The sequence below is a fragment of the Pseudorca crassidens genome, chromosome 10, assembly GCF_039906515.1.
Source record: "Pseudorca crassidens isolate mPseCra1 chromosome 10, mPseCra1.hap1, whole genome shotgun sequence".
In the NCBI taxonomy this organism is placed as follows: Eukaryota; Metazoa; Chordata; class Mammalia; order Artiodactyla; family Delphinidae; genus Pseudorca; species Pseudorca crassidens.
The window spans coordinates 70,506,867-70,534,253 of record NC_090305.1 but is presented as its reverse complement, the minus strand read 5'-3'; the positions used below and the strand labels follow the sequence as shown (position 1 = coordinate 70,534,253).

Genomic DNA, 27,387 nt, shown 5'->3' with positions numbered 1-27,387 from the left:
TCCTTTGTTGTCGGAGGCTCTCCTGTATATCGTAGGGTGTTCAGCAGCATCCCAGCCCCCCCCCCCCATCTACTAGATTCTAGTAGCATCTTCCCAGTTGTGACAACCAAAAATGTCTCTATACATTGCCAAAGGTCTCCCTGGGGGCAAAATCAATCCCTGTAGAGAACCACTGCTTATAGCACAATCAAGGCCAAAATACTAAAGAAACAGTCATTTGTAAACACAACTACACCTCTTTTCAGCCCATCTGAAATTCTAGCCCTCTGCTGCAGACAGATTTAATTTTGACTCTGCTCAGCATGATGATGAAGATTTCTGGCCATCTCTGCAACAACAGGCAAGAATTACCAAGTTCTCAGCAAATCAGCCACAAGGTAGGAACTTCTGAGCAAAGGAAAAAAGACAGACTAAGGCTGAAATGTTGAAAGATTCTAGTTTAATTTCTGAATAAGATATAAAGAAATGAGAGAAAATGTAAAGTGAATACTTGGCTTCACTAAAATCTTACAGACAAGGTAATGTCTAGAATAATTTCACAAAATCAAAATTTTAAAAATCCAAATTAAGCCCAAAGATGCTGATGAAAACCACACCCCAATCTTTAAAATATGCCTTTCCTATGTCCTCTCACTTTTTCACTCATGAAATAAAAGACTATCAAACAATGTGAAAGATTGCTTAAACTGACTAAAATGAAATTACAGATTTTTTTTTACATTAAAGAGCACTGTGAGCAACGTTAAGAAATAAGCTACAGACTAGATGCTATTAACAATATAAATAGTAAAGGATTAGTATATCCAGAATATGAACACTTACAAATATGAACACTTAAATATGAAAAACATCATCACCACAAATAGCCAAAACTGACATCGTTACTTGAGAAATTTGAGCTGGTTCTTGAAGTGTTTCCCAGCTTTCTCTAATCACTCAACTTTATTATTCCATCAGTCATAAGAAAACATCCACTATCATCCTTAACATGGTTTTATGCCATGGTTTTATGCCAAACATGAATGGTTTTATGGTTTTATGCCAAACATGAATACTGAATCACCTACTCAGCTTGATTTCCCCCATTCCTTCTATCCCCCAGAATTCCACAAGCAACCCCACACCTAGCCATCATCATGCATTAAGGAAGAGAAATCTTACTGCTGCCCAAGGAACAGAAGGTGGAGAAAGAGCCAACTCCTATCTGGAAATGACTGCAGTTCACTGAGAAACAACACACCACCCAAGGCACCTGGTGACTGTGGCACCTGGCAACCTGCAGCCAGCTTCCTGGTGGGGAGAGCCCTTCCTTCTACACTCTGCCAAGGAACTAAAGAGACAACAGGCTGGTCACTGTTTCCTCAAGAGTTCTCCAAGGGTCTCTCAACTCCCTAGTAATGTGTGTTTTTTTTTAAAGAAATGGGCTAGGGGATTTCCCTGGTGGCACAGTGGTTAAGAATCTGCCTGCCAATGCAGGGGACACAGGTTCGAGCCCTGGTCTGGGAAGATCCCACATGCTGCGGAGCAACTAAGCCCGTGCACCACAACTACTAAGCCTATGCTCTAGAGCCCATGAGCCACAACTACTAAAGCCTGCACACCTAGAGCCCGTGCTCTGCAACAAGAGAAGCCACCACAATGAGAAGCCCGCGCACCACAACGAAGAGTAGCCCTTGCTCGCTGCAACTAGAGAAAGCCTGCGTGCAGCAACAAAGACCCAACACAGCAAAAAATAAAAATAAATAAATAAAAATTTAAAAATAAATAAATAAACAGATCTTTTAAAAAAACTGGGCTAGGCATAAAAAAGAATGAAATTTTGCTATTTGCAACAACATGGATGCACCTGGAAGGTATAATGCTTAGTGAAATAAGTCAGACAGAGAAAGACTAACACTATATATTATCACTTATATGTGGAATATAAAAAATAAAAGAAACTACTGAATATAACAAAAAAGAAACAAAAACAGATATAGAGAACTAACTAGTGGTTACTAGGAGGGAGAGACAAGAAGGGAGGGGCAAGATAGGGGTAGGGGATTAAGAGGTACAAGCCTCTTATATAAAATAAATAAGCTACAAGAATATATTGTACAGTACAGGAAATATAGCCAATATTTTATAATAACTATAAATGGAGTATAATCTATAAAATTTTTGAGTCACTGTGTTGTATACCTGAAACTAATATAATACTGCAAATCAACTACATCTCTATTAAAAAAAAGAAATAGGCTAGGGATATGAATGGGAAGACAGAAGCAATGAAATATTTTTTGCTTGTTTCCCAAAGTATGAGTGATCCAAATATGGGAGAAATAAAAATAGATTAAAAACTCAAGCAAATTATTCCTAGAAACTTCAGAATCACTAAAGAGCTAGTGCTTTCACCACCTGCCATTCAGCACTACAGGGAGTAAAGTGGTACCGGATGCTGCAACTGCTTGAGAGAGGTGTCGGGGCTGGCGCTAGTTCAAGGACCATGTCAATCTATGCTGGGCTTCCTGCTCTTCTTGAGGGCTCCAACTGGCAGCCTCTCTCAAGGAGGCTAGAATTAACAGGACCTCTGCACCCGCAAAGGGAAGATTTTAAGAGAGGAATGAAGAGAACAAGCCTGCTTGCAGCTTCGGGGGATTGTAGCCCTTCCCTCTGGAGCTCAGGCAAGTAAAGCTCCATACTCTCCCACCTGAAAATCCATTTTAAATGGTGATGGAAGCACAGAATAACATACAAATCTTTGCAAAACACGCAAACTTCACTAGGGCCCCATGTAAGGGTGTCCACAACAAGCAAGAGGAAACTAGGAGGGCACAAATGCTGTCCCTTTTAAGAGGGGATGGGGAAAGAGTAACACCAACAGCTCAAATTCTGCTGCTTTTATTTAAGAAAGGACTTGGGTACACACACTAAGGTGATAGTCTTCCAAAATTGGTTACTGTTGTATCTGTTAACCTAAGAGAGTAGAAGACAGTAACACTGGTCCTATGAACAAACAAAAGCATGCTAGTAACCTGTATGGGGGGGGGGAATCAACACAACTCAGTTTATTTTTTCTGATGAACGCTTTGAAGCACTGAGGCTACGACCACAAAACACACACACACACACACACACACACACACACACACACACACACACACACACACACACAATTCCCAGGAGGATTCAGTAGTTGAGAAAGGGCTGTACACAAAGACTAGGGTTTCACAAGCAGAGCATCAGATATCATTCTGGGAAAGCACAGGAGGCAAGAGAGAAGAAAGATACCTCCAGCACAACATTTCCTCCACAAAATGCATTCACATATAACTGAAACAGTTAAATGATCCCTTCAGACTCTTACTGAGGATAAGAATTTCTGATTTGAGAGCAGAAAACAAGGTAGGTTGAGGAGCAGATGCCGTGGAGGGCAGGGCTCAATTATCAGTTCCCATACCCCAGAGAGCATCATTTAAAGTCATGCCTTGGCAAAATAATAAACGATTGCATGTCACCGACCTCCCGAATTGTTTCATTAATTGAAACCTTAAATGTTAACTCTATGAATGCAAAAGGCTGGAGAGTAAATTCTGGTCAGAGAAAGACAGGTAAAGCCCTTTCTGACTGACCACATTAGATATAAAACAAATCTTTTCCTTAGGGCCACAGAAAATGCAAAGAAAATATGCATCTATCTGAGAGCACACTGCGTCTTTGCTTCTGGATTAAAAGAGTGGCTGGAACGTAAGTACAACATTTCTAAGCTGGAAGAGCATTCAGCAGTGGCTCTACCAGGACCTTACATCCCACAAGGAAACTTTATAGACCTCTACCATATATGATCACCATCAAGGAGAAAACCTCTCATCTCCTCATGTTCAATCACAAATTCTGTGCCTGAAGAAATTACCTAAATATCCCACTCTACTTCTCTCCATACCACTGTACTACCTGGTCTGGATTCTGGCACAAGCCTCCAAAGGGTCACCCTGCCGCCTTCTGATGACTCCCCCTCCAATCCATGCTGCTTGCTGCAGAAAGAGAGCTTTCTGAATCTGATCATGTCACAGTCTCCACCCACCCAGGATCTTCTAAAATACCTTAAAATGTTCCTTCTACCCTTAGGATAAAATCTAAAATGCTTAAGGCTTTTTCTGATTGCTAGTATCCAGCCTTCTTTCTGACCAGCAAGTACCTCCCTCCAACCACCTGCACCGACACACCTTCCACTCCCTGCTCTCTAGCCTCAAAAGCACAGTGCTCTCAAGGTCTCTAGGCCTTGGCTGAGGCTGTGTCCGTCTTTCCCCATTTCTTCATCTAACAGTTATGTTTTAGATTCTAATGACAATTCTAACCTATACTCTCTTTTGGGTCTCTGCTTAAAGGTTAGCGTCCAGAAAGCCCTCTCTAGGTTTCTTCCTTTTTATTTTAGTATGTGCCCAACTGCTAAGCTGTAGTGCCTATCAATATAGCTGCAGAGAGAAAATTAATAGCTGCTGCTGTCTCTCTTGGTATGCTGTTTACGGAACTTCATTCAAACCTGGCACATTATGCTTCTGTATTCTATATTGGACCAAAGATTATTTGAAGACTTCAGAAGATGATTAAAACAATACTGAAAAACCTTCTCTTCAGGAGGGTTGCTGGGTAACTCCGAAGTCAGGGCAGGCACAGCAATTGGGGAATAGCTGTAGTCCCAGCACAGGTCTGTGGTGAGCCCTGCTAGATATGGACCCTACCCCATGCCCAGTCATGCCCAAGTCCATCCAAAACTGCTCTAGTCACTAGCTCTGCTCCCAAAAGCACTGGGGCCCAGCTCACCAGCAATGCTTGTTATCCTTCAGCTAGATTTATTCATGTTACAAATATTACCCATTCAGTCCTCGAAACAGCCCTATTAAGTAGATGATACTACATATATTCCCATTTTACAGATGAAAAAACTTGTTTCACAAAGCTATAAGCAGTAAAGACAGGATTTGAACTCAGGTGGTTGATCTGGCTCCAGAGTCCATGCTCTTAGCCACCACTCTGCACAATCTCTCCTCTACTCCCATTTCGCTGAAAGTTATGAGGGAAGAAAATAGAGTTCAGAAACAGAACCACATATGTACTGTGCCTTCGTTTACAACAAAGGGTAAAACAAAAAGGTAATGCAGAATACTGGATCAATTAGATAATCATATCGGTGGAGGTGGGGGGGTGATGAAGCTTGACCCCTACCTCACACCACACAAAAATCAATTCCAGGGCTTCCCTGGTGGTGCAGTGGTTGAGAGTCCGCCTGCTGATGCAGGGGACACGGGTTTGTGCCCTGGTCCGGGAGGATTCCACATGCCATGGAGCAGATGGGCCCGTGAGCCACGGCCGCTGAGCCTGCGCGTCCGGAGCCTGTGCTCCGCAGCGGGAGAGGCCACAGCAGTGAGAGGCCCGCGTACCGCAAAAAAAAAAAAAAAAAAATCAATTCCAGATGGATCCTAGACCTAAATGTGAAGGTAAAACATTAAAGCTTCTAGAAGATAACAGGAGAATATCTTCATGACCTTGAGGTAGACAAATATTTCTTAAACAAAGCCCAAAAAGCACTAAACATAAAGGGAAAAAAAATGATAAATTTGACTTCATTAAAATTAAAACATCTATAGATCATCAAAAATACAATCTAAAAAAGATTATAAAACTGCAAAAAATACACAACTAAGAGAGTGAAAAATCAAACAATATAAATGGGAAAGCTGTGTGTGTGTGTGTGTGTGTGTGTGTGTGTGTGTATTAAAAAGACTCACATCCAGATATACAGAATTCCTATAAATCAATAAGAAATTTGTGGAAGAAAGAAAAATGGTCAAAAACATGAGTTCAGGCACTTCACAAAAGTGAAAATGATCATAAACATGTGGAAAAGAGCTCACCTTAAGTAATTAGGGAAATACGAATTAAAACCACAATCAGATACTCCCACTCCCTGGATTGTTGGGAAGGAATGTTAAAGGCCCTACAATTCACTCTGGGGACTTCCCTGGTGTTCCAGTGATTAAAAATCCGCGTTCCAATGCAGGGGACGCAGGTTCCATCCCTGGTTGGGGAACTAAGATCCCACATGCCACGGGGCAACTAAGCCCGTGCACTGCAACTACTGAGCCCGCATGCCTCAACTAAAGAGGCTGCATCCTGCAAACTACAGAGCCCACGTGCTCTGGAGTGCACGCGCCACAACTAGAGAGAGGCCTGCACACTGCAATTAAGAGCCCGCGTACCACAACGAAAGATCCTGCATGCTGCAACAAAGATCCCACGTGCCGCAACTAAGACCCGATGCAGCCAAAAAAGATAAATAAAATAAAATGTAACATGTATTAAAAAAAAAAAGTCACTCTGAACAACTGGGTCAATGTCTGACATGCTCTTCTGATGCAGGTTTATAAAACAATCTTCGGCCCCCAGCGCACCCAAACTCTCTGACCCTTTGTTTCCCTAACCCTAGCACACAGAAAAGGAGGACAGGAACAATTATCAAAATCAGCACTACTTCATTTCTAACATGGAGGTCACCCTAAACTCTGACATACACTATTCTGAAAAATCAGTCCAACAACAGATATTCAAGTTGTCTCAGGAAAAAGTGACACAAGTTTCTGGGGAAGAGGAGAAGGAAGAGAGAAATACAGAATAAAAAGAAAAAGATTTGGCTTGAGGGAGTTCCTGCAGTCCAGTGGTTGGGACTCCACACTTCCACTGCAGGGGGCATGGGTTTGATCTGGGAACTAAGATCCCGCATGCTGTGTGGCGCAGCCGAAAAAAAAAAAAAAGATCTGGCTTGAATCTGTAACTTAAGGAATGCTGCTTTTCCTCTATGTTGAGAACAAAATGCTGAAATGCAATAGAATGCTATTAACACTGTCTTGCCTGTCTTAGTGCATTCGGTCACAGGTCTAACTGCTTCCCCCGCTGATTCATAGCCCTTTTGTTTTGGTGATTCCTTTTTGTTCCTAAAAACATGCCCATTCTTCCCTGTCTTCATCCAGAACAAGAGAACAACAGATCTAGAATTCAGGTTGCAGACTTTTCATTTTGTGGAAAAGAACCTAAAGGCTCATCAAGGACTTGCCCAAGATCACAAAATTTAGATGAAGATGGTTGCCTTGTCTTGTGGGGTGTTCCTCTCTCTATCATACACTAAAGTGCTTAGGCAAAGGCTTTCCCAGACCACAGTTAACAGCTTGGCTTTAGCCAGTGTGGACTGCCCCCAATCTCTCCTGCACCATCAATTTCTCCCTCCCTACCTGATCAGTCCCACTGGCAAAAAGTTAAAAAGATAAAACCTGTTTTCCACCTGTTCTTCTTTGAGTCCCTATCATTGCACTGAAATTGATCAAGGCCACCAAGGACCCCCACACTGCTAAATCCAACGGTCAATTCTTAGTCCTCATACTACCAGGACTATTGGTTGCCTTTAACTAACACAGTTGATCACTTCCTCCTTGAAATGATTTTTTTTTCCTACCTGGCTTCCATAACACTTTTCTCTTGGGTCTCCTATTACTTCAGTGACCATTTCTTCTCAATCTTCTTTCCTAGATCATCCTCATTCCTTCCCTGCCTCTGCTGCCAAGTGCTTAGTTGTTCAGACCACTTCTCTTTAATTTCTCTTATTCCTGGAATAATCTTATCCTGTCCTGTGATTTAAGTACCATTCATATACAGATATATCCCACTTTTTAACCTCCAATGTAGAGTTCTCCCGTGAACTTCAATTTGATAGTCAACTGCCCTCTGGACATCTCAACTTGGAGGCATAAGACATGTCAAACTTAACATGTCTTCAAAACCGAACTCCTCTCTGTCCCCAATCTGTACCTCTCCCCTCATCTTCCTAAGCTTAGAAAATGGCATCTTCAAGTTGTTCAATAAAAACTTGGAATCCATCCTTACCTTCCCTCTTACTCTGACACAATCTATATCTCTTTCATTAACAAATTCTATTGGCTCCATCTTCAAAACATATCCAGAATCCAACTACTTCTACCACCTCCACCAAGCCACCATCCCTCCTGCCTGGAATTTTGCAGTATCCTCCTAACTGACCTGCCTGCTTTTGCCCTCAGCTCCTTCACAGCCTGTTCCTTACATATCATCCAGTGAGATCTTTCCTCCGTTTAAACCCTCTAATGGCTCCCACCTCACAGAATAAGACCCCACACAGTCTGACCCCACGGCCTCTCTTCTACCACCCTCAGCCTGGTACACTCTGCTTCAGCTACCCTGGCTCCTTGCTGTTTTCTCCACACACCAAGAAAGCTCCTGCCTTTGGATATTTGCTCTTGTTATCCTATCTGCCTGGAATGCTCTTTCTCTAGACAACCACCAGGCTAGCTCCCTTACTTCCTCCATGGCTCAACTCAAAAGTCACCTAATCAAGTAAAGTCTTTCTTGACCAGTCGACATAAAAAAGCATCATCCCACATTCATACCTTACCCAGCTCCCCTTTCTTCATAGCACTTAACACCTTCTGACATACTGTTTATGTACTTATTTATCATGTCTCAACCTACTAAAATGAAAATCCCATGAGGAGAGGCATTTTTATCCCCTGCTGTATTCCCAATGCCCATGACCATGCCTAGTCAAAGAGTAGAAGCTCAATAAATATTACTGAATTACTGAATGCATTCCTTTCCCTTGCCACTCTCACATACTGTATTGTTCTCCTGGTGCCCCATGCTCTTTTGAGACCTGCCATTCTTTTAGGCACTAATACTGGGCTACATAGCTTTTTATGCAAATTTGACTCCTAACAGACTCTGTTAGGTACCTTTCTAACAAGACCTTGATTTCAGATAATGAATGTGACCAAGTCTACTCTGATAGTCTTGTAAATAAACGGTGGTCTATGGGCTGGAGAATAGTCACTTGGATTCACGGATAGATGAATAATCTGATTTGCTGGATGTTAATGATTCATCTAAAGGGAGGTCTCTAGCAAAACATAAACAGGTTCTATTCTTAGTTCTGATTCCATTGTCCCCCATGACTTGGATAGCCAATAGAGATGACAGAATCTGTTATCCAAGCAAAATAAAAGCACATGTCAATACAAAGGCTTATACATGAATGTTCATAGTGGTTTTATTTGTATTAACAAAACAAAAGAAAAAAAGGAACTCCCCCCCAAAAGAAAGAAACCCAGGGAATGGATAAACAAATTGGGGTATACCTATACAATAGAATACTACTCAGCAATGAAGACGAATGAACAATTGATATATACATGTGGATGAATCTTTTTTTTTATAGATTTATTTATTTTGGGCTTCATTGGGTCTTCATTGCTGCTTGCAGGCTTTCTCTAGTTGTGGCGAGCAGGGGCTACTCTTCATTGCGGTGCGCGTGCTTCTCATTGTGGTGGCTTCTCTTGTTGCGGAGCACGGACTCTAGGCACGCGGGCTTCAGTAGTTGTGGTGTACGGGCTCTAGAGCGCAGGCTCAGTAGTTGTGGTGCACGGGCTTAGTTGCTCCATGGCATGTGGGATCTTCCTGGACCAGGGCTCGAACCTGTGTCCCCTACATTGGCAGGCGGATTCTTAACCACTGTGCCACCAGGGAAGTCCCACACATGGATGAATCTTAAAATAATTATGCCGAGTGAAAGAAGTCAGACTCTCAGAAAGAGAATGAATATACTATATGGCTCCATTTATATAAAAATTCTAGAAGACATAAACTAATCAAGGGCAGAAAGCAGAACAGTGATTTCCTAGGGACAGTCCCCTACTGGAGAACCGGGAAAACAGCAGAGAAATCAGCATAGGTAATGAAGTAAAAAAATACCAGAGGAAAAGAAGTGGGACATCTGGCTTTTCCTTGCAAACTCCATAAGAATAAGGGTAGCAGACTTCCCTGGTGGCGTAGTGGTTAAGAATCCACCCGCGAATACAGGGAACACAGGCTCAATCCCTGGTCCGGGAAGATCCCACATGCCAGGGAGCAACTAAGTCGGTGCACCACAACTACTAAGCCTGTGCTCTAGAGCCTGCATGCCACAACTACTGAAGCCCGCACGCCTAGAGTCCGTGCTCCGCAACAAGAAAGCCACCACAATGAGAAGCCCGCGCACCGCAACGCAGAGTAGCCCCCGCTCGCCACAACTAGAGAAAGCCCGTACGCAGCAACAAAGACCCAACGCAGACAAAAATAAATAAAATAAATAAATTTATTTTTAAAAAAAAGAACCATGAGAGGCAAGCAAGACAGTCTGATGATATACCCTCACATCACTATCTTCTGTTATTTCTACTCATTCTACTATATAGACGGGAACTGCAGAACTAGCTGTGGGGAGACTCCAGCTGAACAAGCTGGCAGTGGATAGCAGAAGATGCTCTTGTGGGGGGTGGGGGAGTGAAATGGTAATTTCCTGCCAGAGGTAAACTGGAAATGGGGCAGAGACCTCTAGACAGTTTAAATGACAGAAAATTGATCCCTGAACCATATGGCAGCTGTTAGGATGAATGAGAACTGAAGACAGTAACATCAGCAAACGAAGAGGACAGATGCTCATTCTCCTGGAATCTGGAGAATGGCAGGAATGCATCTTCCTAGGCTCCTGAAGATCCAAGCAACGACGATCTAGTGCAATGTTCAGGTATAAAACTGAATACTGGTGTGTTATAAAAAGACAAAAACTTTATTCCTAGGTCAACAGGAAGCTTACAAACAACCAAATCCTATGCCATGAAAGGTTAGAATTAATTGAGAAGCTGTGTGGCTGGCCAGATGACCTAACATTAGACTAATGATGAAAAGGAAAAGTCCAATGCCACTTCAGCAAGTTGGGGACAAAGGAAGGGTGAGCCAAGCAAACCAAATAGGAGCCCAGAAGGGGTCCACCAGCTACAGAGGGGCAGTTCTCTCCCAGTAGGAGCAATTTATAGTCACTTGAAGTAGCTAGGAGGCAGAGCAGCCCTGCAGGAGATGCAATAAGCTTTCTGGAGTTGTGAACCCCTCTAATAATCTCTCCTCAGATAACTTCCTCATCTTCACAGAAGCAAGATTGTGAATGTAACTTAGGAAACTCACAGACCACTCACGGTTATCCTCACACCCATCTGTGGCCACCTGATGGGTCTGTGACCACCAGACCACCTCTTTGTCTCACCACAGGAACTCTGCCACTGACTCCCTCCATGACTTGAACAAGCATGCTCCAGTCTCAAATCTTTAGACCTAAGTCTGCACATCATCAAAGACAAGGTGAATACTAAAGGTCCTTCCAGCACTAAAGTGAGGCTTATATAGAGGAACAACAAATTATTTCCTGGGGAAGAGCATATGAGTTCATTGTTGCTATGTTCCAGTCTTTGCCTTCTCATGATGGATGATGACCTAAGAAATCCAACTGCCAACACCAAGTTGTCTCAGCAAAAATTCTATTAGAATAAAGATAAGGCAACCTCTGTCACTCACTAGAGTCACTCACCATCCAGCAGGTCTTCCTCGTCACCCCTGCCATGCTCCTCCACTGCCACCTCCTCCTCCTCCTCCTCCTCCTCTTCCGCATCCTCCAGCTCCACGTCTGGGTCCAGGTCTGGATCGCTCCCTGAGGCGGATTCGTCTGACATGGCTCCCAGAGGTCCTCAGTGGACATTACCGTCTCATGGTCCACTGCAGGGATCCTAGGAGGAGCATAAGAGGCATCAGAATCACCAAAGGCTTCACTTAGGAGCATGAATTTTTCAAAGAGAAAATGTCAAGGATGAATTCCCTGGGAGCTTTTCTAAGCAGGTCACCCAAATCTCAACCTTCCCCACAAGGGCACTGGCCGTAAGACATATTTTGGTGACTCTCTGCCCAGCTCAAGCTTCTCTTAGCTGCTTCTTTGGTCCCTTTAAGATATTTTCTTGCCCAAACGCCCTATACACCTCAGAATTCCCATTTGTTCGTTCCTTCATGCATCAACTGTTCCCTGAGCACCAACTCTTTATATCTCTATATATACATATACATGTATATATAATCACAGGCACTGTACTAGGCTTTGGGGACACAGTAGAAAGAAGAAAAAAGTATGTTAGAGGGTGTTAGTTGGCTAGTGTGTGCCAGAAGGAGCTGTTATTTTATAGAGGGGGAACAGGGAAGTTCTCACTGAGCAGAGGCCAGAAGGAAGAGGGAGCCACACAGACATCTGGAGGGACTGAGTCCAGGCAGAGTGAGCAGCAAAGGCGGAGCCCTGGAGCAGGAGTAACTGGGAGTGCTCAGGGAATAAGAAGTGGGCCCTGCCTTGGAGCACTACAAGGAAGATGGTCCACTCTCCAATCACCTGAATAAAGCGCTTACAGGCAACTGGCTATTTATCACACTGTCACTCCTCCCAAATACATAGGTAGCCTCAGGCTCCCCGTGGCTCAAGAATACCCCTGTGCCCACATCTCTGTTCTCAGGCTCTGCCCTACCTCTTGGCCCAGTTCCACCTCCATTTCTTCCAAGAAGCCTTTGTCAACTGCCCCAGTCTTCTGGGATCATATTCCCTCTTCTGAACTCCAGTAGCCATGCTAACCATGCTGACCTTCACCAAAGGCTTCATATGAGCTACCTGGCAAAGTGTTTGCCTTCTTTGGTTTCTCACCTCCTGACCCAACAGTAAGGCCCTAATGGCAGGGATTTAGCTGGGAATTGCTTCTTTGTATCCTAAACCTAGAAGCATGTCCTATTCATTCATTCATATTCGCTCTCTCTCTTGCCAACCAGCTCTATTACATTTACTATGTGTCAGGCACTATGCATGTCTGTCTGTTTCTCTCTCCACTTTACTATATTAGCAAGATCATTTCTTCTTGAGTGGAAAGAAAAAACAAGACAAAGAAAGTTAGACGGACTGTTTTGTGACAAAGCAAATATTGCAAAATATTAACATGAAGATTCAACAATTCTTTCAATTTTTTGGTATACTTGTTTCATTTTAATAATAAAATGTGGGGGAGAAGGGCACAAGATAAATAATCCTTTATAAGACAAACTGTTGTAGACAACCACATCCAGAATCAGGTCATCCTAAAATTCCTCTCATCTCCCAAAATTAAAAAAAAGAAGGAAACACAAGTCTCTAATTATTCAACACAAATACTATTCCAGAACTGGAATCTCTTATTAAGGTCCAGACACAATTTGAAACAGAATTTCTATGTTCTTCCGAACAGAAACAGAAACAAAACAAAGCAAACTGGATCCTTTAGAATTTTGGAAAACTGGAATTTAAGTTTAAGACTGCTCAGTTAGGGCTTCCCTGGTGGCGCAGTGGTTGAGAGTCCGCCTGCCGATGCAGGGGACACGGGTTTGTACCACCCCAGTCTGGGAAGATCCCACATGCCGCAGAGTGTCTGGGCCTGTGAGCCATGGCCGCTGAAATAAAATTCAAATTTTTGCATTAATAACACACTTCCAAAAACATTTACAAACGGCATTAAGGTACAGGGAAGAAAAGTGATCCACAAATAAATATTAATATAAATAATGCTGGATTTCCCTGGTGTCGCAGTGGTTAAGACCGCCTGCCAATGCAGGGGACACGGGTTCGAGCCCTGGTCCGGGAAGATCCCACATGCCGTGGAGCAACTAAGCCCATGCACCAAAACTACTGAGCCTGTGCTCTAGAGCCTGTGAGCCACAACTACTGAGCCCATGTGCCACACTACTGAAGCCCGCACGCCTAGAGCCTGTGCTCCGCAACAAGAGAAGCCACTGCAATGAGAAGCCCGTGCACCGCAACGAAGAGTAGCCCCCGCTTGCCACAACCAGAGAAAAAGCCCGCATGCAGCAACAAAGACCCAATGCAGCCAAAAATAAAATAAAATAAAATAAAATAAGTAGTAAAAAAAAAAATATATATATATATATATAAAAATATAACTAATGCTGAGCTACCATTCACTGACAAAGCAGACTCCAAGTCTCTGAAGGAAACCTATATCTTTAGTTCATTAGGCTTTAGAAAGGAAGTAATAAACCAATTAAATATCAGCAGGTTTAGAAGTGAAATTTATTTCTAAATATTAGTATAATGAAAATTCATCAGCAACTACTCTGTGTTTGGAAGTCAATGTTCATAATCAGCATAAACCCCCTGTTTCATTCTCGACTGCTTAATAAGTGTTTTGCTTACAGTGAGCCTGGCTGATTATGGAGTGGCTTTTAGAGAACAATTTTTAATTAGCAAGTACCTTTAGGTAATCTGAATTCCTGTCATTTTAGAGAAGAAATTGTGTGGTGATGGAAGAATAACAATCACTGAAAGGTCAGCAATAACAATGAAAAGCCTGTAAACCCCCAGTTAACAAACATCTTCAAAACAACCTCAGTCCCAAGCTCCTGACAGACAGAAGCAAACATCAATTAAACATTCAACAACCACATATATTACACTATGAAAGACACTGATCCAGCCCCCTTCTCAAAACATTTTAAAAACAGAGGAAACTTTAAAATAGTACCCAGGCCATCAGATGCCCATAACAGAGAAGAAACTGGAAAGTAATGGATTTCTTAAGTCCCATCAAATTTGGTTTTTCTCTTTCCTTCCCTTCCATGAGCCACTAAATTTCTTTACATAGAGGACACAATGAATTCTTTTCTCAGCTCTTTAGAACCATACAAACTACTTAAGGGGCAGGTTTTGCTGTTACTGATCACCTTCAGAAAAGCAACAAAGGGAAAATGGCAGAGGAAAAGCTGATCTTGGGGGGCAGCAGCACAGTCAATTAAACTTTGTCTCTAAGGGGTTCCACCCACCCACACAGACACTTCCATGTGGGCACAGCCTTTCAGAACACAGGGAAGGCAGCCCTGATTCAAAAAATTAGCTCTTAGCATAACTGATAGACAGACGTGAGAAAAAAGTTGATAAGGAAGAAAATGCATCTCCCCATTTGCTCCTCATCCCATGTGAAACACTGCTTCAACCTCCAGTGAAGAGAAGCTCTGCCTCTAAGACACAGAGATACTAGGAGAGTGATCATGGGTGTGTTGCACCTTAATAAGGACCTATATTCCTACAAAGCGAATTCTGGGACTCAAATTCTATTTTAATGAAATGGGAGAACTAGCTATTTAAAGGAACTCCAAACAGAACCACTCTGAAAGGTAAATATTCAACCCCTAAGTAATATGTTAATTTCTACAGTTTAATATATTGGGATTGCTAAAAGGAGGCTATAATTACGAAGAAACACACAGCCAATCCCAGTCAAGCCTCTCAAAGCAATCTTGAGAGTGAAAGAAAGGGTCTTCTGCCCTGCTAAATTAAAAGACCACACCTGTCTGTAAAGTGTTGCCTGACCAAGAATCAGCAGAATTAATCATGTGGGCACGGTCCTTAGACTAACCCCTGGCAGGGAGACACACAGGAGGAAATAAACACACAAAGACACACACACACACACCAGAGGGGAGACAGCAGAAGCAAGAAGAACTACAATCCTGCAGCCTGTGGAACAAAAACCACATTCACAGAAAGATAGACAAGATGAAAAGGCAAAGGGCTATATACTAGATGAAGGAACAAGATAAAACCTCAGAAAAACAACTAAATGAAGTGGAGATAGGCAACCGTCCAGAAAAATAATTCAGAACAATGATACTGAAGATGATCCAGAACCTTGGAAAAAGAATGGAGGCAAAGATCGAGAAGATGCAAGAAATGTTTAACAAAGGCCCAGAAGAATTAAAGAACAAACAGAGAAGAACAATACAATATCTGAAATGAAAACTACACTAGAAGGAATCAATAGCAGGATAACTGAGGCAGAAGAACGGATAAGTGACCTGGAAGACAGAATGATGGAATTCACTGCTGCAGAACAGACTAAAGAAAAAAGAATGAAAAGAAATGAAGACAGCCTCAGAGACCTCTGGGACAACATTAAACGCAACAACATTCACATTATAGGGGTCCCAGAAGGAGAAGAGAGAGACAAAGAACCAGAGAAAATATTTGAAGAGATTAGAGTCGAAAACTTCCCTTACATGGGAAAGGAAATAGCCACCCAAGTCCAGGAAGTGCAGCGAGTCCCATACAGGATAAACCCAAGGAGAAACATGCCGAGACACATAGTAATCAAATAGGCAAAATTAAAGACAAAGAAAAATTATTGAAAGCAGCAAGGGAAAAATGACAAATAACATACAAGGGAACTCCCATAAGGTTAACAGCTGGCTTCTCAGCAGAAACTCTACAAGCCAGAAGGGAGTGGCATGATATACTTAAAGTGATGAAAGGGAAGAACCTACAACCAAGATTACTTTACCCGGCAAGGATCTCATTCAGATTTGATGGAGAAATCAAAAGCTTTACAGACAAGCAAAAGCTAAGAGAATTCAGCACCATCAAACCAGTTGCTCTACAACAAATGCTAAAGGAACTTCTCTAAGTGGGAAACACAAGAGAAGAAAAGGACCTACAAAAACAAACCCAAAACAATTAAGAAAATGGTCATAGGAACATACATATCGATAATTACCTTAAACGTGAATGGATTAAATGCTCCAACCAAAAGACACAGGCTTGCTGAATGGATACAAAAACAAGACACATATATATACTGTCTACAAGAGACCCACTTCAGAACTAGGGACACATACAGACTGAAAGTGAGGGGATGGAAAAAGATATTCCATGCAAATGGAAATCAAAAGAAAGCTGGAGTAGTTATACTCATATCAGATAAAATAGACTTTAAAATAAACAATGTTACAAGAGACAAGGAAGGACACTACATAATGATCAAGGGATCAATCCAAGAAGAAGATATAACAATTATAAATATATAGGCACCCAACATAGGAGCACCTCAATACATAACGCAACTGCTAACAGCTATAAAAGAGAAAATCAACAGTAACACAATAGTGTGGGACTTTAACACCTCACTTACACCAATGGACAGATCATCCAAAATGACAATAAATAAGGAAATACAAGCTTTAAATGGCACAAGAGACCAGATAGATTTAATTGATATTTATAGGACAGTCCATCCAAAAACAGCAGATTACACTTTCTTCTCAAGTGCACACAGAACATTCTCCAGGATAGATCACATCTTGGGTCACAAATCAAGCCTCAGTAAATTTAAGAAAATTGAAATCATATCAAGCAACCTTTCTGACCACAACGCTATGAGATTAGAAATGAATTACAGGGAAAAAAACATAAAAAACACAAACACATGGAGGCTAAACAGTACGTTACTAAATAACCAAGAGATCACTGAAGAAATCAAAGAGGAAATCAAAAAATACCTAGAGACAAATTACAATGAAAACACGACGATCCAAAACCTACGGGATGCAGCAAAAGCAGTTCTAAGAGGGAAGTTTATAGCTATACAAGTCTACTTCAAGAAACAAGAAAACTCTCAAATAAACAATCTAACCTTACATCAGACTCCCTGACTTCAGACTATACTACAAAGCTACAGTAATCAAGACAATATGGTACTGGCACAAAAACAGAAACATAGATCAATAGAACAAGATAGAAAGCCCAGAGATAAACCCATGCACCTATGGTCAACTAATCTATGACAAAGGAGGCAAGCATATACAATGGAGAAAAGACAGTCTCTTCAATAAGTGGTGCTGGGAAAACTGGAGAGCTACATGTAAAAGAATGAAATTAGAACACTCCCTAACACCATACACAAAAATAAACTCAAAATGGATTCGAGACCGAAATGTGAGACCGGACACTATAAAACTCTTAGAGGAAAACATAGGAAGAACACTCTTTGACATAAATCACAGCAAGATCTTTTTTGATCCACCTCCTAGAGTAATGGAAATAAAAACAAAAATAAACAAATGGGACCTAATGAAACTTCAAAGCTTTTGCACAGCAAAGGAAACCATAAATAAGACGAAAAGACAACCCTCAGAATGGGAGAAAATATTTGCAAACGAATCAAGGGACAAAGGATTAATCTCCAAAATATATAAACAGCTCATGCAGCTCACTATTAAAGAAACAAACAACCCAATCCAAAAAATGGGCAGAAGATCTAAATAGACATTTCTCCAAAGAAGACATACAGATGGCCAAAAAGCACATGAAAAGCTGCTCAACATCACTAATTATTAGAGAAATGCAAATCAAAACTACAATGAGGGGGCTTCCCTGGTGGCGCAGTGGTTGAGAGTCCGCCTGCCGATGCAGGGGACATGGGTTCGTGCCCCGGTCTGGGAAGATCCCATGTGCCACAGAGCGGCTGGGCCCATGAACCATGGCTGCTGAGCTTGCACGTCCAGAGCCTGTGCTCCTCAACGGGAGAGGCCACAGCAGTGAGAGGCCTGCGTACCGCAAAAAAAAAAAAAAAAAAAGGCATCATCAGAAAATCTACAAACGACAAATGCTGGAGAGGGTGTGGAGAAAAGGGAACCCTCTTGCACTGTTGGTCAGAATGTAAATTGATACAGCCATTATGGAGAACAGTATGGAGGTTCCTTAAAAACTAAAAACAGAATTACCATATGATCCAGCAATCCGACTACTGGGCATATACCCAGAGAAAACCATAATTCAGAAAGACACATGCACCCTAATGTTCATTGCAGCACTATTTACAATAGCCAGGTCATGGAAGCAACCTAAATGCCCATCGACAGACGAAAGGATAAAGAAGATGTGGTACATATATACAATGGAATATTACTCAGCCAAAAAAGGAACGAAATTGAGTCATTTGTTGAGCCATGGATGGATCTAGAGACTGTCATACAGAGTGAAGTAAGTCAGAAAGAGAAAAACAAATATTGTATATTAACACATGTATGTGGAACCTAGAAAAATGGTACAGATGAACCAGTTTGCAGGGCAGAAATTGAGACACAGATGTAGAGAACAAACGTATGGACACCAAGGGGGGAAAACTGCGGTGGGGTGGGGATGGTGGTGTGCTGAATTGGGCGACTGGGATTGACATGTATACATTGATATGCATAAAATTGATGACTAATAAGAACCTGCAGTATAAAAAAACAAATAAAACAACTAATACTAAAAAATTAAACACACACACACACACACACACACACACACACAAACACAAAGCCTTTGTTCACAAAGCAGCCCAAGCCTGGAGAGTCCACACTGAAAAATGCAATCACACACTGCTTCACCATTGCAGGGCAGCCTGTGAAATTTCAGAGATGTCTTTGTGTTCCTCAGCAGCATCCTGATCCTGCCTTTGATAAAAACAATCCATTCCAAACTGCCATGTCCTCATTAATTTTGGTGACCTTGAGTAATACTAAATTTCCTCAAATGATCTCAAAGCAATTCAACAGCAAGTGCCACTCACACCTTTTTTCCATTAAGAATATAAACAAAACCATGCACTTATGCTAATTTACAAGGGGAGGAAAGTTTTCAGAGCATGAAAACATTCAGCCCAAAACTTTAAGCAACACCCCTTCAAAGAAACCCATTAGTCAAAGAATTTACATAATTCAAAGGGGAAAAAGAGTTCAGTTCATATATATTAGTACTGCCTGGGTATCTACAAGATTCTTCCAATCTGCTGTGAGAGATCGACTGTGGAGCTCTAAAGTTATTTCAAAACACCTTTCTTGTGCAAGATAAAGACCTGATGTGTACTTCAAACTTCCACGTAGCCTAAATGCCTTTTGACTATCTTTCAGTTACTTAAAAACACATTTAATACACATAAGCAGCCACAGAGCTAAACTGACAAGAGATCAAAATATTTTATTCAGAAACCTAAAGAGACTTTTGGCAATTAGAAAATTAAGACAAAATAAGGAAGGAAAGGTGAACAAACATTCAAGACTCCAAGGAGCAGGGCCACAGGAGACAACTCCCAAAAGGCAATGCAGTGAGGCCAGCACCAAGCACAGCAGAGGTACTGAAGCCAAGTTTAAAGAATCAGTCAAGAAACCTAAATTATAGTCACAGCTCAATGGGAAACTAGCTGCATTACCTTGGGCATATCAGTTCTCCCACAACTTCCATTACCCCTCTTACTCCAGCCTAGAAGAAAGATGGGCCTGAGTTCATCTTTAAGACCCCTTCCAGATTCTATGACAGCAGTTTTTAAAGGGTGGTTCCCTCAGGTCCTGAGGGTCCTCAAGACCCTTTCAAGGGAGCCAGAAAGTCAAAATCATGCATGGGTTAAAGAGCCATTCAAAGTGCAAGATAGACCAATGGATTTTAATGTAACAGAATACAAAAAGTTCCTTGATATGGTTTCAAAGTCTCTGTAACAATTAACCTTGAAGAAACTACCATTTTTCGGCGTTTCGGTATAGTACCAAAGAATACCCACAGTGGGGCTTCCGTGGTGGCGCAGTGGTTGAGAATCTGCCTGCCAATGCAGGGGACACGGGTTCGAGCCCTGGTCCGGGAAGATCCCACATGCTGCAGAGCAACTAAGCCCATGTGCCACAACTACTGAGCCTGCGCTCTAGAGCCTGTGAGCCACAACTACTGAGCCCGCATCCCTAGAGCCCATGCTCCGCAACAAGAGAAGCCACCGCAACGAGAAGCCCATGCACCGCAATGAAGAGTAGCCCCCGCTCACTGCAACTAGAGAAAGCCCGCATGCAGCAACGAAGACCCAAAAGCAGCCAAAAATAAAAAATAAATAAAACAAAGAATACCCACAGTTATCTGAAAAGGATATTAAAACACTCCTCCCTTCTCCAACTACATTCTTCATGTACTTTAACAATACAATAAGTCAACAACAAAACAGTAAGTCACAACAGGCTAAATGCAGAACCAGATCTGAGAATCCAGCTGCCTCTATTCAGACATTTTCAAATTTTCGAATGTGTAAAACAATGATACCCTTCTAATTTTTTTGTTTTGGAAAATATAGTTATTTTTCATTTAAAAGGTTATTTATGCTAACATAATTATTTTATTATTTTTAAATGAATTAATATTTTTTTATTTCTCAGTTTTAATTTCTAATACAGCATATATTGACCAATATAACCAATATAAACAAAAGTTCTTTGGGGTCTTCAAAAATTTTTAAGAGTAAGTTTGAGAACTTGCTCTCCTAAGACAACAAAACTCTAAGATCAATGGTCTTTTCCCCCAAATTTTCAGGTATCACAAAGAAAGAAAAATTGGCGTTTTTTTTTTTTTAATGTAACGAGCAGAGGACCACTTTACATGAATATCATAAAATACTCCATACCATATTCAAATAAAAAAACACAAAATTAATCTGATATATAAATGATATACACAGGTTATTTTATAAATGTAATTAACCATCAAGGGCAAATTTTCTCAATAACTGAAGTTAATACTACATTTGCAAAGTCAAATTTTCACTTTTACCACTGAATCTCTGCTATCCACATCCTGTTTAAAATAGCCAAGGGCTGAGGTTCCTTGTGTACACTGCCCCCCTCGTAAAGCTTCCCTGGCTTATGCCCTTCATCCAAGAGGTCTCTTGAGAAGCACATCCCTGCAGAGCCAGTCCCAGGAGTTTTGAATAAGTAGGAGTAAAGCCCTAGAAGGCCACTACTGAGGGGAGCAAATGAAAGATTCATTTCATTCTCTATGGAGGCAGCTGAAAAAAAAGAAGAGGGAGGGGTGAGAAGAGGGAAGGAGGCGGGGGGAGGGAGAGAATAAACAATTGAGCTGGGAAGATAGGAGCTAAAGCAGGGATGACAGCTTTGGCTATGAGAAGCCTGTGCGACATAGCCACTGCTCCCCAGAGAAATCTGGGCTCTGAAAAAATCTCTCTCTCTCTCTTTCTCTCTCACACACACATACACCACATATGTTAAAACATCAGATCTGTGTAATATGAGAGTGGTTAAAAAAAAAAAAAGTAAGATCCCTGGATCTCTAAATACAGGGGATGAGGCAAGAGTAAAAGCAATTCTGGCTAAATATGTTACCATTCAACTTGTGAGTCCTGTATCTCTTTCCACACAGCTCTAACTTCTTAAAACAGGGATTTCAGAGATAAGGGCCAACTTGGCAGGGGCATGGATGGCCCACTTTCCCTAGGCTTCCTGGAGCCTAAGCCAGCCCTGAGTCCAGATCACCCTAAAAGCAGGTCAGGTTTATCTACTACATGGCGAGACTGAAGAGGCTTTGAGAGAAGCCAAATCATGCTTGGTGTCCCATCCGACTCCCCCACCACAACCATCTCCACTTCCCTCACCAGTCTCTTCCCCTAGCCCTCTGAGACCCCTCCCTCTCCTAAGAGTTCTATCATAAAACCACGGAGTTCAGTCTGGATGCTTCAAACCCAGACAACTACAAGCTGTGCACAGAGAGGATGGTTTACCCTTCACAGCCCTGCAAACATTCAGCATGAACTTTGGTAAAGACTTCGCTGTATCTAGTCAACCTACCCACGAGACACAATCCTAAAAAGCTCTATGCAAGTAGCATTTCATCAAATCAGAGCTTTTAAAAATAAGACTATAGCAGGGACCCTGACATGAATCCTTCTATACTATAACTAGCCACTAACTTTCTGAATTGTTGCTGATCACTTTAGATTTTCAGTTATTATTTCTTTTAAAATAATTATACCTACATCATATAGAGGCTGTATACTGTGGGTTTTTCCTAAATTGGTATCTACTATAAATAAAAGTAATAATGGATGACTACTATTTTGCAATATATATTCACATAATTGTATTTCTATGGCTACTCAAGTTTCTCACTTTGGCTTTGTCAGTGACATGGGTACTCTGTGCACTTAGCTCCTTAACGACATAGGTAAACTCTTATGGCTCCACTTCTCACGGTTCTAAAATGAATGGTAATGCTAGTCAGGTGTAGACCCCTTATGGTGCCTATGGCACAATACAAAAATATATCTGGTCTTTGCCCCTAGTTCCTGGCACAGAGCTCCCAAAACCCTTGGAATTTTCTGAGTGATAGGAGTGTCTTTTGTTATTCGTACCAAGCCCCTTTTGACCAGACCTGAATTTATGTTAATGAAGTAATTTAGGGTGGGGTCCCTAGAAAGCCTCAGGATGGGACTGGTCACCAGGAAGACCAAATGACTAGAAGGAACTTTCAGTCCTACCCACCAGCCTCCAAGATGGGGGCAGGGAACTGGAGATTAAATTTTATAAAAACTCCTGAACACTGAGATTCAGAGGGCTTCTGGGTCAGTGAATACATCGAGATGCTGGGAGGGTGGAACCTGGAAAGGGCACTGAAGCTCCACAACAACCCCTGCCACCCCATACCTTGCCCTATGCATCTCTTCCATTTGGCTGTTCTTCAGTTGTATCCTTTAAAATAAACCAGTAAACATAAGTATATTCCTGGGTTCTATGAGTCATTCTTGCAAATTTTTGAACCTAAAGAGAGGTTCATAGGAACCCCTGATTTATAGTCTGTCAGTGAGAAGTATGGGTAGTCAAGGACTTGTGACTGGTATGTGAAGTCAGGGCAGTCTTGCAGGACTGAGTCCTTAACCTGTGGAGTCTGTACTAACTCTGGGTAGTTAGTATCAGAATTAAATTGTTGAACACACAGTTGGTATACAGAGAATCAGAGAATTGGTTATTGATGCTGGAAAACATCCCAATGCCACAAGGATTTACAAGTGACAAATCACAGGAAAAATTTATATCTGCAAAGAATAGAAAATTTAAACATCCATTATTTCTTGACTTCCCACATGCAAAAATAAATTGTGGCACTTACTTCAATGCAACAGGTAACCTGTACCTTTAAACTACTAAATGTCACATTTCCAGTTGACTTATATTAGTAATTACATGATACACAAATTTGTAAATGGGAATCCACAATGGGTTCACCTCATCAAATCACAAAGGAAGAAAAGAATCACAGATAAACCAAATCTGTTTCTAACACCGCTTTCCACATTTTCAATGAAAAATAAAAACTGATTATGAAATTTAGGAAAAAACTAGCAGAACCAAGGAGGATCATTTAGTGACCTAAGCAATTTAAAATGCGTATAGAAAAAAATAATTAAAAATTAATAAAATACGTAGAGTCTAACCATCACCTGTCTATTAGATACCTCCCCCTCCCTTGGCCAACACACCCCCTCCGACAACCAAACCTATTAGTAGCTACTAAAATGTGGAAGAATTGAATTACACTAATGAGTTCCATTCAAACACAATGCCTTGACTCTCAAGGTGGCATCATCCTTCTCTAGAATGCATGAGGAAGTCAGGATCAGAATGAGAATTGGAATAATCCTAGGACTAACTGTGCACATCCTACCACATATGTAAAACAATTCTCTAAGAACTGTTTCAGATTAAAGGAGACTAAATGCAATGTGGGATCCTGGATTAGGTCCTGGACCTGGGGAAGAAAATAGCTATAAAAGCCAGTACTGAAGACAATAGTTGATGCAACTGAATATGGACTATGGATTAGATAATAGTATTGTATCAGTATTTTATTTCCTGATTTTGAGAACTGTTCTGCGGTTATGTAAGGAAATGTCTTTAGGATATACATGAAGTATTTAGGGGTAAAAATAAAAATATAACCTTCTAAAAGACAGTTAACAAGGACTAGAATAAAATCATGTTTCTGGTTCTCCAAAGATTTAAACACTTAACGAGTACAAAAATATCTTATTTCAAAGTACAGATTTGAAAGATTACCTAGCTAACTATTCTCCCTAGTTAATCAGTAACAAATAAGTAACAAAATTCCTTTCCTTTAAGACACAATAACTTAGGGTTAAAAAGGCTAATTAAGCCTCCCAGCATCCCCATGAACAGGCAGTCTACTCCTGCTAGGGAGTAGACTTCTCTCCCTCTTCCCCTGAGCCCAGCAAGAACTGGATCCATCTCTGAGGCAAATCTCACCTGGGTTCCCTCTGGAAGGCTCTAGGTCTGATCAATGTCATAAACAAATAGCACGCCACAGCCAGGTAGAAAGTGGACTCACTGGCTTGCCCTCCCTCTTTGTGTAGATGTGGCCCAGTTTAGAACAGTCTTCCAAGGAAACTTATGTAAGCAATCTAGATTATGTGTTTCATTGTTACTTTATGGCCAAGGTTATTCAACCTGTGCCCAGTTCTTAGGCTCTTACACACACACACACACACACACACACACACACACACACTCTCTCTCTCTCTCTCTCTCTCTCCAACATTGTAAAAATATGTAGTTTAAGATTCATACCGCTGAACCAATCATGAGAGTTAACTTAAAAGTTGCACTGTAAGTCTCTCTCTAGTCTATCACTGGACATAAACACTGAAGAAACCAGTGACATCTGAATATTAGCAAAGATAAGTGGGAAAGAATGTGTGCACCTGACCTAAAGCAAATAAAGTAGAAAAAAGGCTTCTTCTTTCAAATTAATACTCCTATAATGTCTCTGGGGAAAAAGCATATGGAGTCTGGACAAAACTCAGGCTATAGATTTTGCAAGTAAGAAGAGGATCGGCAGGAAAACCTCATTTCTGTAACCAGAAAATAACGGATGCTAACCTTTGGGAAAAAGGGCCATCTGTCAAAGACTGGAAGATGACCTGTGTGTGTGTGCATACCCAGTCGGGTACATCCCATCACTCTTCAGATAAAGATGCTATTCCATAGAGACAAAGCCAAACTTCAATATACCAAATGAGACGTGATATAATGAAGAGACCAAAATAATTCACACAGGGGTTTTATGGCCAGGAGATATTGTCATGATAGTGGGGATGAAGGGCAAAGGCTGAGATGAAATAAAAGCTTGAGGAAATATTTTAAAGAAAAAAGTGGCTGAAAGTTATTTGGAGATGGGCTTCCCTGGTGGTGCAGTGGTTAAGAATCTGCCTGCCAATGCAGGAGACACAGGTTCAAGCCCTGGTCTGGGAAGATCCCACATGCCATGGAGCAACTAGGCCCATGTGCCACAACTATTAAGCGTGCACTCTAGAGCCCAAGAGCCACAACTACTGAGCCCATGTGCCACAACTACTGAAGCCCATAGGCCCTAGAGCCCGTGCTCTGCAACAAGAGAAGCCACCACAATGAGAAGCCTGTGCACCACAATGAAGAGTAGCCCCTGCTCACCGCAACTAGAGAAAGCCCACGCACAGCAACGAAGACCCAACGCAGCCAAAAGTAAAAATTAATTAATTAATTTTAAAAAAAGAAAGTTATTTGGAGAAAGAATGGTCAAAGGGAAAGGCAGAAGGGCTAGCATTTTATTCAGGCCAAGCTTAGGTACCTTCTGTGATAAAGACACTGTGCCAGGCACTGTGGGGGTGATATAAATATATGCCTCAAGAAAGAAAACTCAGATGTAGAGCAAGAAGCCATAAGTCTCCAAAACAGAAACAACAAAAGTCATCTTTGGACACCAAAGATGTCGGTAGCATTTGAATAAATACCAAATGCCAAATCAAATCGAATCATAATTTAAAATTATATCCCTAATACAAAAATGAAAAATGACATTATTGTCCCACTAGGAAATTTATGATGCATTTTTCTCCCCTACATAAACTTATGCCTTAAACACATCTATACTCTCTTACATGGTCCCTTGGTGCCCAAGGATACTCATTCACCCTAGTGCAGTTAACAGTATAGTCTGGGGCAGCATGGTTTCTCTTTAACCAGGGCGAGGCTGTACCCTGGAATTAAACCCCAAACCTTTGCCTCATCAGCACTCACTATGCCAACCTAAAACAGCTGGCAACCACCATCCAAGAACAATCTAGTTGACTGAGAGTGAAGAATAAAAGTGGAACACCTAGAGACAACTGCCAAATCTCAAGGACAGACATTCCAGGCCTGCATTTGGGAAAGAGGGCTAATAAAGTTCCAATCTTCTAGTCATTCAGTCAACAAGTAGTCATTAAATATTCTTGTGACCTATTCTCAAGTGGACATTGCCCCAGCACTGCAGGCAAAATAAAAATGCCCCCCAAAGAGAAGGAGAGTGAGTAATAGAAAAATGACAGGACGAGGAGCTAATCCTCCCTCCTGCTCACCACAGCATACAAGAATAAGGAGTGCAACTCATTGTTATATAAGAGTAAGGCTGAACAAAAGGCCCAGCTAAGTCAATGGTGGCATCTGCAGAATGTTATAAACCCAGGGCTAGAGGATGCCACTCAGCCATGCTAATAGATAAACTACTGAACACCCCCACAACACAGCTATTTCCAGACTCTCCTTATCATCTCTCCCATTAACTAAAAACAAAAATATTGCCTTCCATAACAAACAATTCTGACAGGTGGGCCTCTTCACATTCAAAAGTCTCTGTTTTAAGATAGTTCTGCTCTTAATGAAGTTCATACATTATTTTTGCACCAGTGTAGATAAGATATAGTAGGCAGGCCTCTACTTAGATTTTTGACTTGATATTAGTATTATACAAGCTGTATTTTACTCTTTATAATA

General features: G+C 41.4%; 1 protein-coding gene across 6 annotated transcripts in view; it reads right to left on the bottom strand.

Moving 5' to 3' along the window:
* RAD54L2 (RAD54 like 2) overlaps nt 1-27,387 on the bottom strand; it is a 94,009-nt gene that overhangs the window by 44,283 nt on the left and 22,339 nt on the right. For all 6 annotated transcript variants that reach the window (XM_067754601.1, XM_067754598.1, XM_067754597.1 and 3 more), the window contains one exon: nt 11,459-11,654. In XM_067754601.1, the coding sequence (XP_067610702.1) occupies nt 11,459-11,600 (142 nt within the window). In that variant the 5' untranslated portion in view covers nt 11,601-11,654. The remainder of the gene's footprint in view (nt 1-11,458; nt 11,655-27,387) is intronic.